At 37.2% G+C, this 11,093-nt stretch overlaps 1 protein-coding gene across 1 annotated transcript in view; it reads right to left on the bottom strand.

The window, feature by feature from the left end:
• Positions 1-922: 922 nt before the first annotated feature.
• The window catches only part of XPOT (exportin, tRNA), a 36,095-nt gene continuing 25,924 nt past the window's right edge, over positions 923-11,093 (bottom strand). Inside the window, exons 22-24 of the mRNA XM_006769617.2 lie at positions 9,505-9,576; positions 7,506-7,562; positions 923-3,342 (exon numbers count right to left, since the gene is read on the bottom strand). Of these exons, the coding sequence (XP_006769680.1) occupies positions 3,316-3,342; positions 7,506-7,562; positions 9,505-9,576 (156 nt within the window). The 3' untranslated portion in view covers positions 923-3,315. The remainder of the gene's footprint in view (positions 3,343-7,505; positions 7,563-9,504; positions 9,577-11,093) is intronic.

Raw genomic sequence — 11,093 nt, 5'->3', positions numbered from 1 at the left:
CGCGCCACCGCCAGCGGGCTCCCGCGGCCTCCCAGCGCCTCGGGACACTTCCGGCTTCGCCAACCCTGTCCGGGGGCCACGTGATCGAGGGCCGGTGCGCGCGTGTGCGCGTGCGCACGCCCTAGGGTCCAGCCTCAGCCTCGGAAGCTGCGGCGGCGGTGGGTTCGCCGATAGTCTCTAGTGAGGGGCGGGGAAGCTGGGGGTGTCTGCAGCGCGACACCCCTCTCTCTGAGGGTGAAACCGGGGAGCCCTGCACAATGATTCCGATTCCCATAACCGCGAGTCCCGCCCCGTCCCGGAGAGCAGAGTGCGGCGTGGGGCGACGGTGGGGCAGACAGAACGGAAGTCCTCATTGTAACAATCGAATCACCGGCGTGCAGAATGCTGGGCACCTGAGGGGCTCTCACGGGGGAACATCCGAGTCCGAAGGGATAGATTTGTATCTGTTTTCAAGACAGGGTTGGCTGCCGTGGAGCTAGATGATCGCTTCTTATTAATTCACTCGTGAAAGTCTTAATGTACATAAGCTCTTTTAAGTCCCTCTTTTAAGCGGTATTTTGGAAAATGACAATACTGGAGAGCTTTTTATGGACTAAAATCAGGCCCAGCAATATTCGTGCTGCCAAGATCTCAGGCAGCTAGCCAACCCTTCTGCTGACTGACAGCACTGCAGCCTTCTCAACATGAGAGCTCAGACTACTGGCTGACGCAGAGCTTCCCAAAAGAGAACCAGCAAGAAATGGGAAAGCGCGAGAGCGGTTTAGAGCAGAGGCTTTTGAATGGAACAGACCTGGGGCTGCTGTTCCAGCTCTCCCTGCCAAATACCGTACTTCAAACAAGTTTGTCTTTTGTTTGTTTTGTTTACCTCTCTAAGTCTGTTATATACACAACTACAGTAACAAAAGCCCGCTGTGATGCATTGTTACAAAGGAAGTTACTTTATTAGACTTTTAAACAATGTTTCAGTGGTGGAGTCATTCTAACAACAGACAAATCTATTCACTGCATACAATTCCAACCAGTTTTCCCATATCTAATGCCAAGGACCCGTCAAAGCTCCTTGCAACAGTGAAGCCCATAGCTCAAAGTTTATGGGAGAAGTGATGAGCTGAGCCCAAGCCTTTTATTCACATATTTACCACATAGTAATTGATACACATTGGAATACCAGTGTTTTCTTAAAGGTCAAGCCACTTGTGAACCAGTGTAAGTGTTTACGATTTAAATACAACTATTAGGCACAGAACTAAACCAGGCATCATAAAATCCTTGTGGTTCCATAGTCAAGTCACACAAATCCCTAAATTTTTTGCCTCGATGTTATCTCATCAGTAAACTGGTGAGATTCGCCCTTGTGACAATTATTTGAGTGCTTGCTTTTGGAAATGGGGTGCAATGCAATACAAATAAGGTAATTTATAATCGAACAGTTTCCTAATTACTATGGCACTCTATGTAAAGTGCTCTGGGAAACTTCAAGGAATGAAGATAGGAATTACACATGGTTGTATAACATGAAGTTTCATTTTTATTACACTCTTAATTTCCATGTCTTGATTTCTCTTAGCTCTGAACTCATGTGAATATTTTGAAGGGCTTTAAAAAGGGAGAAAGGAGGTGTCATTTTTACATATGTGGAATTAATAGTACAGTAACCATAGCTTGTATCAAGCCTTCGTATGCAGGTATTGTAATAAGCTCTTTTCATGTTTAACTTAATCAGTTTAGTTATGAGGTAGCTACCATTATTTCTCCCATTTTGAACCTGGGGAAACTGTGGAGAGAGAACTTCCTTAGGGTTCAAAAACCAGTTACTGGCAGAACTGTTATTTGAACCTACTTATATGAACCGTTATCTGGATCCTAGGCCTGTGCTCTTGACCACTATGCTATGATACTAATTAGCACACTTTAAACAATTAGTATTATTGCAATAGATGCAATTATCTCTCCTATAGTACAAGGGAACTCATACACAAAGCACTCAGCTTTTAATCATGTATTTTTAAAAAATCCTTATTGAAGTATAATATACATTCTATTGATCTAGTCAACTTAGTTCAGTATGTTTATTCTATAACATAAGGAAAATGTTTAAAAGCACTTCTAGAATTAACCCAAGAAAAAGGTGTATGTGCACAATTTAGAATACAATTTTAGGGAATTTATAGACCACTGAAGCTCATCCATGAAATCCCTAGGGACCATATTGGCTAAAGGTTAAAAAAAAAAAAATCCACAGAAATACCCAACCCTCCCTTAAAATCTTAGACTTTTAGAATTTAAACTTGAATAACTATAGTAATTCTGCTACTCAGTGTTGTCCCTCTTTTCTTAATTTTCCAATACTATTGTTTTTCCTCTTGCCTCCTTGCAGTCATGAATAAAAATGGGAGAAGACAGGGGAAGGTACTTCTTCTATTAACTAAATGGGCAGCAACTAGTTATAAGCATCAAAGACATAGGTATATTGTGCCCTACGTAGATCCAATAAAAGAGGTAGAAGAAATTGGATTTTTAATTCTATCAACAGAATCACACAGGCTTTTTCTAGGGCATTTAAAAAAGATTCTATTTAATAGAACTAAGTTGCATATAGCCTTTTAGGAACATAATAAAATAAAGGATCTGTAAGCTCATGTGTGCAATCCTTTAAATGGGAAATCACGGAAAGATAAAATGAGAAAATAAGGCTAAAATATTTATAATAATTCCAAAAAAGACTTGGTAGATTCACTATGTAAAATTTATTTTATTTTTTTTATAAAAAAATGTGTAACACTGGTACCTACTCTTAAATCTGTTAATTTATGAAACCATTCTTTCTTTGTAGAATACTTATTGGCATTGAAACATTTTAAAGAAATGTAATGGCTATCTACAAAAGATTAGTTTTGATTTGTTGTATCCCACCCCCATACTTTGCACACATAAAAGAAAATTTAAAATTTCAAACATTTTATATTCTGCAATTTAAAAAAGTACAGTTTTCCTGCTATGGTTTTTAAAGGACTTAAAAGTTTCAAGTAAAAATAAAATGGTACTAGGATAACTCTGCTGTATCTTTTAACAGCTTTTTTATATAGAACAATTTGAATCGGCATGCAAGCAACTTCTCTTGTTGTCACATACCCATACTTAGGGAAAATTACACACATTTTACAGAAAAATCCCAATACATATACTACAATAATCTCAGAGCCAAGTTAAAAAGACCAGTGTGAATGGCACACAAAACTGCTTCTTTATAAATTATTAACTGGAATTTCTGATCATAAATCCTGATCATGAAGTAGGCACAGGGAGATCCAGTTCTTAGGGCCTTGCTCTCTGGAAGAACACCTGCAAATAAAGTAACGGTAGAGTCAGTATTAATGTCCGAAAATACCATCTTTCACTTGAAGCTTTAAGTTGCTGAGTGCTAGTTACTCTTTTGTAAAATTCAGCAGATATTGCCCTGGCCAGTGTGGCTCACTTGATTGAGCGTCATCCATGCACTCAACGGTCGCTGGCTCAATTCTTGGTCAAGGCACATACCCAGCATGCAGGCTTGATCCCTGGTAAAGGTGTCTACTGGAGGCAACCAATCGATATTTCTCTCTCACATCAATGTTTCCCTCTCTCTCAAATCAATAAAAACATATTAAAAAATGTGTATGTATTTAAAACATTTCACATAAATTCACACATAATACAAGAACTTTGTCTATTGAACAATTTGATAAAGTCTATAGATAACTTATGGTGACAATATTAAGTTGAAATAAAGTATTACACTAATGCTGTGAGAGTCAAGTGATCAGAGGAAAACATGCTTCAGACACATTTTGCTGACTGGCAGGCACTGCTATCAAAATTAATGCTGAGAAATTAAATTTTGAGGAAGAAACAAATCAAAGCTACAGATAGTAGTTGTTATCCTTTAAGGGTTTTATTATTTATTTGATTATTAAAAAGTACAGGAAACTCAGATGGTTAGAGTGTTGTCCTGATAGGCCCAGGCTCAAACCCCAGTCAGGGCACATACAAGAGTGAACCAATGAATGCATAGATAAAATGGAACAACAAATCGATGTTTCTCTCTCCCCTGCCCCTTTAAAATCAATTAAAAAAAACACAACTTAAAAAAATACTTTTAGCCCAGGTGGTGTGGCTCAGTGGTTGGTTGAGTGTCAACCTATGAACCAGGAGGTCATGGTTCGATTCCTGGTCAGGGCACATGCCTGGGTTGCGGGCTTGATCCCCAGTAGGGGTATGCAGGAGGCAGCTGATCAATGATTCTCTCTCACCATCGATGTTTCTATCTCTCGCTTCTTCTCTGAAATCAATAAAAATATATTTTAAAAATATATATGAAAAAACACTGAATGCCAAACTAAGAAACATGAATGTATTTTTAGTCAACAGCAGGCTTTGAAAGTTATGAATTAGGGGAATGAATTTCAGGGGTCTGTTCAGTGTTTTCAAATAGACCTGCTTGGTGAGAACACGGGAAGGGAGATCAGTAAGATAACAAGCCTATCCCAGACAGAAAGGAAGGGACTGCAAGTGAATGAGGAGGAAGAATCTGCAAAGAATCCGAGGGTCCATCAGGCATGAAGGGAGTAGGCATGAAAGAAGGAACTTCAGTTTTCCAAACTAGAAGAATAATGCTGCCAATGACTTCATGCTATCAATATAGAGAAGTTGGACTTGGGAGAAAGACATTTTATGGATGCTGTTTGAATAAATTATATGTTTGGAGCATAAACCTGCTACAATGTACATATATCTGCTGTTACAGACCCCTCTAACAGTTATAATTTTTTGAATCCTTTAATGCAGTTTGATTGATTAGTTATTTAATAGGTTATCTTCACAGGCACTTTGCTTTTATGGGGAAATGGGAGTGGGAGGATTCGTGATGATAAACAGTAATTCTCAACATTCTTCTCACAAATCCTTTTGTCAGTTTAAGCTGACAAACTACTACTGCTACTGGGGGAAAAGTCAAAGGATAGGATACTTAAACTCTGCAAAGCCCCTTGACTTATAAATCCTTTTGAAAGCTTTGGGCAAAATAACCAGGTAGCTATTCATTAAATTACCTGCTACCAAAACATTTAGCATGGTGCTTCGTCCTCAGATTTGTTGAAGGTAATAAATAAAAAATAAAGAATAGTTCCTAATCCAGCCCAGGAGCTCCTTGTGGGCAGGGAAAGTTACTCATTGGTATTTGCAGCAGTTGGCATAGTACCTGTTACATAAAAAGCAGTCAGGATGTACTGAATGACCACTTAGGTGAAAGCAAAATAGTGCTGTCTCAAGAATTATAAATATAATACCAAATAAACATTTGGTACTTCTTCCCAATTTGGAGGGTTTTTTAAAATTCAGTGATTATACACATGTATAAAGAGCCTTGCTGGCCAAATCTGAGGACTCTTACTTTTTGTCTGTTTTACAATTCAAGTTTCAAGATAGGATACACCCAAGTAATTCATACTTCCGTTTTTATATTTTTAGATCCTTCCTTTCAACTCAATATGGGAAACTGTTCCTATTTACTTGTTCCTATTTCATTACATCATGAAACTGTAAAAGAAACTGGCATTTTCATACCAAATGCTCAGGCACATACACATTCAGTATTCTTACCCAACTCTCTATGATCTTATGTTCAGTTGAAAGGGGTTTCACAGAAGACTCTAAAGTATAACATCCATAACTATAGATTCTTAGGAGCATGTTTTAGAGCAAAGAGATCCCAAAATAAGTAATAGTTGATTAAACAGCCTGAGTCCTGTCTGGTGTGGCTCAGTTGGTTGGAGAGTCATCCTGTGCACCAAAGGGTGGTGCATTCAATTCCCATGGGGGAGCAGACAGTACAGGAGGCAACCGATGGATGTTTCTGTCTCTGTCTCTGTCCCTTCTCTCTCTGTAATCAATGAAAACATATCCTCGGGTGAGGACTAAAAAAACAAAACAAAACAAACTACAGTATCCTAGCTATATAAAAGGCTAATATGCTAAGTGTCCAGACCATCCGGGTAATGACATCACATAGCAACACCTGGCTTCCTCTCCCTATCGACTAGCCTCCTTGCAGTTTCTTCAGCCCAGGAACACGGACTTTCTTTATACGCAGGTGGAAACACATTATACTATAATTAAATGTCTGTGAAGCGTTTTCCCCTGCCTCATCTCATTTGATCCTCACTAAAGTCCTGGAGTAGGTAGATGGGAGACTGGGTGGAATCCTAATTTCTTTTCGTTAGCTGGAAAACGGAGATTTAGAAAGCTTAGAAACTTGACCTGACTGAAAAGAAATGGTGAACCTTGAAAATGACTTCACATTTTCTCACTGCACAGAATATAGTCAAACACTGCTGCAGTTAAATATGTTCTCCCTGCGTGATCTACAATAATAATCTGGCTGAAAAAAGTTTAGCTACATCAGAAAGCAGGACTAAGTAAGTTTGTTCTGTATCTATAAAAGGCTAAGTTGGCTTGTGCACGTGTGATACATATAAAGCTCTCCTGGCGCCAATTGCATGTGTGTGTGTTTCAATCTATCATCAATGATCGTGAATTTGGTTGTTTCTGTTGACATTCTGAAGCTGAAAGAAAGCAGCAGTGTCGCAGGGAAGTAACAATGGCGATTAAATATGATCGTAATAGTGATTCGGGTAGAGATAATTATCCCCGGTAACCAAGGTTGTCGTCATAATCAGAAACTAAGACAGAGGACCTCCTTTCGAAAGGGGACTTGCTCATTCATTTTAAACCAGATCCCAATAATCTGAATGCCACTAAAATGAAACAAATCAGTATCCTATTCTTTTCCCACATAGTGGAGAAGGCTGGGGAACGGATACTGCATTAAGACTCAGAGATGACAGTGTGTCTTAATGCAATAATACTAGATTCAACGGATGATGCTGAAAAGGACAATTTTCCCATCGAATTTCTTAAAAGTGTTACTCCTTCGGGAATGCCATGTCGTAAATTAGAATTGAAAGTAGGTGCAATCATCATGCTGAGAAATCTTAATGGTAAATGGGGGTCTTTGTAATGGTATTAGATTTATTATCAAAAGATTGCGACCTAACATAATTGTAGCTGAAGTATTAGCAGGATTTGCGGAGGAGGGGTTGTTCTGATTCCAAAAATTGATTTGTCCCCATCTGACACTGGCCTCAGTGTTAGAATAAGTTTAATCAATTTATCAATCATTGTTTTTATATCATGTTTTGTTCTTTTTATGTCTTTGCTGTTGTTATATCATGTTATTATTTATTAATCAATTTATATATTATTTTCATATACATTTTACTAATTTTCTTTCATCTCTGATACTTCTATTATAGAGAAAGAGGGAAGAGCGATATTAAAATATTTCTTCTAATTAATTTCCTTTCAATGTGCATGAATTCGTGCACCAGGCCACTAGTAATATATATTCTCTCTTGGCTCTGAAACGTTTCCTAATTATATGAAGATATGTAAGTTTTTCAAATACCTACCTTTAAGTAGTTTTTAAAAACTTTAGCATCAGGCTGCTGAAGAGCTTGACAAAACTCCTTGGGGAGTCACGAGGGGGGAAAAGAAGAGAATCAATTTATTTGTATTAAATTCATAATAATTCAAATCCGCAGCACCATTTTAAAATTGTGATCTTAAGCATTTTTTATGTGTACAGTATAGCAGTGTTAACTATATGCACAATGCAACTCTCCACACACTCCAGCCCCTGGCCACCACCATTCTACTTTCTGTTTTTAAGAGTATGACTACTTTAGGTATTTCAATATAATTAGAATTTTGTAACTTGTCTGTGACTGGCTTATTTCACTTAGCATAACCTCCAAGGTTTGTCCAAGTTGTAGTGTATGACAGCATTTCTCTTTTTTAAGGCTGAATAATAATCCATTGCATACCACACTCTATTATCCATTTATCTATGAATGGACATTTGCACTGTTTCAAACCTATAATATTTGTAACATCAAAATTAACCTGAACAGTTCCTCACCAAAAAAGGTTATATAGTATCTTGCTCAAGTCTAATATTTTTCAGACAGGCTGCTTTCACTTTTGAGAATAAGGCTCTCCTTCCTAAAGGATAAAAACTACACTGCTATGGCCATTCTTAGTAACTGAGCAAAGCCAGACCAAATCCTTATCCTTCTTAATCAAATTATTAGATAGAAATATAATTTTGTTTCAGTCAGCAATCTGGAGAATATTAGCTACTCAAAATCAAATGACGTATTTCTATTTTCATGAGCATTAAGATCACATGAGTAACTAGTAATTTATTGTTTTTTTTTTTTTTAAATATATTCCATTGATTTTTCACAGAGAGGAAGGGAGAGAGACAGCGAGCCAGAAACATCGATGAGAGAGAAACATCGACCAGCTGCCTCCTGCACATCCCCCTCTGGGGGATGTGCCCGTAACCCAGGTACATGCCCTCAACCGGAATCGAACCCGGGACCTTTCAGTCCGCAGGCCGACGCTCCATCCACTGAGCCAAACCGGTTTTGGCAGTAATTTATTGTTTTAATAAAATATTAGCTTATAAGTAATAACTGAGAAAATTCATTAATATCTATAAAGTTAAAGATGATGTGTTATAGAGACCATAAATTCATTAAAAATGAGTTTGATGATTATTCTTATGTGAGGTCTATCCGATTTTGCACTCAATTTTTTCAATGCCTCTTATAAAATAGCATTATAAATCACTGTTGATAAAGAAACAATTCTTAGAATCTACACAAGAGATTCTAACTAGTTTTAATCAAAACTTTGACACTGTATCAAATCTATGTGCTATAGGACAAGCAGTCTGGATAACTATATGCCAAGAAAATAACTAACTGCCATTAAAGATTATTCTGTAATACTGCAAAAATGAGATAGCTTTCCAGCCCCTTACCTCTAAATATAGTTTCAGGTTTACAAAGCAAGCACATATAAAATGAACTACCTGGCATAAACCTTTAGAACAGATTCTAGGGCCATGGTCCCCTTTTAGAATGGTTTTTAACACATGGGGTTACAAGGGAAACTAATATTGAATTATGGTTATAAAATTTTTTCTGGCATGTGGTAGAATAAAATAGACTCAGTAATAAGGTCTAATGGCATACCTTAACTTCTAATTTCAAACTACTATTGAGTGTAAATAATATTTTGAGATCTCTGAAACTAGTGATACAGAAAATATCTGTGATTACTTATTGATGACAAAGTCACGGCAACGCGAATACTACTGTGATCTGTCACCTACACAATGACAGATCATATCTCTATTAAAGGTTAGTGAAGATAAAAATACAATTTTTCCTATTCAATTTCAGAGCCCCTCCCTCTCCCAAGTTTGGGCTCTTGCTATCCTACACACAGTAAAACATCAACTTGAATGCAGTTTGGCTTTCTTGGATCAAAATTTAGTTTGAATTATAGTCATATTTCTTTAATTAAATTAAGAGGAAAATCTGCTAGGGCAGCTCTTACTTGAATTATCTCTGGAGCTACTTGCAAGGAAGGTAGGTATTCTTGTTGAAGATACTGAACACATTCTGGGCCCTGAAAATGAAAAGATGGTTATAACTAAGTTATTTTCTTCTTTGACATCAGTAATGCGTTAAAAGAAATTGGAGCAACATATGTATACTTTAAACACAATACGGTGCTGTGATTCAGAACAGGCTCTGAAACCAGAGTCTGCTTTGTTTTGAAGACTGGCTCTGGCAACTTGGGCAAGTTACTTAACTTCTCAGAGCCTCAGTTTCCCCATCTAAAAAAACGGAGTTATTGGGAGGATTAGATGAATTTAGAAATGTAAAGCTTTTGAAGAGCACTTAGTATTTACTAGCTACAAAACACTACTCAGTGTTATGTAGTGCTAAAGATTAAACAAATATTCTTTTAAATTCAGGTCATAATGTCTTCTATTCACTGAAAGGAGACAGCAAACAGAAGTGCTCCTGTACAATACACCACTGGGTGTATTACAGGGTAGTACCATAGTAATGCCTATCTTTAGAAACTAAAATACAAGCAAGAAAGATCAAAATGATAGGCTAGAAGGTAATACAAATAAAAACACAACTTCCTTTTTCTGCTCACAAAATAGGGAAAAGGAATTTAGTAGCTAGATGAGGCAACCAAGACCCAGAAATATAGGATTATTTGCCCAGTCTGCTGATTAAATCTGTACTAAAAAGCAGGTCACCTGACTTCTAAAACCATTGCTCTACATTGCTATCTTCTAGTACTTCTAGGTGCTAAAAACTGTAACAGTAGTTTTCTGGTGCATTTTGGGGTTAAGTTTGGTGAAGGGAAGAGTGAAAATTTCCACAAACTAGCCCTGACTCCCCCACCGCTTCTTAGCAACTATGAAGAAACTTAGGATACAATTTGAAAGTAGTTATCCTATAGCAATGTGTTTCTGAGAGAGAGGCCTCAAACAAATGTAATAAACCCAATAGTTAAAAAAGCTAATTTCACTTTTAAACAGGAATCTGACTAAAAGGCTTTAATATGCAGATGACTTCAACCTGGTCCAACTGAAAGTTAACCATTATCAAAATTAAATCAATCCATCTCTCCTCAATACACTTCTCCCTGCATTAACACCTCATTTCTTGTTTAGTACTATTGCTCCTGAATCAAAGGATTTCTTTATGTTTCTTCTTCTACCTTGATTCCTGGGCCTCTAACCCAATGGACCTAGGTCACAATTTACTCTTCAAAGGAAGGCCGTTCCTAATTGAGAGGAGGTAGCGTTTCACTGTGAAAATTTCTCAGATCCCTTCAACTTTCCTTCTCACCTTTTTCTTTAGTCTATTCTCCCTAAACTTAACTGTTCATGCACTGCTCATCATCTCATACAACCCCACTGTTATCACTTAAAAATGGAGTATACTTGTTTTACTTTTTAAATCATGCAAAGTAAACTTCTACCTTAAGAGTAAGTCAGTCAAGTGAATAAATGAAAAAAATAAAATGAAGCAAAACATTTTCAAATATTCCATTTGATTCAATTCTGTGTGTCTAAACGAGAACTTCTAAGGACAAGATAAATACTTCTAAACTGTAAA

The sequence above is a fragment of the Myotis davidii genome, unplaced genomic scaffold (genome assembly GCF_000327345.1).
Source record: "Myotis davidii unplaced genomic scaffold, ASM32734v1 scaffold523, whole genome shotgun sequence".
Classification (NCBI taxonomy): domain Eukaryota; kingdom Metazoa; phylum Chordata; class Mammalia; order Chiroptera; family Vespertilionidae; genus Myotis; species Myotis davidii.
This window is presented reverse-complemented; position numbering and strand designations above follow the sequence as displayed.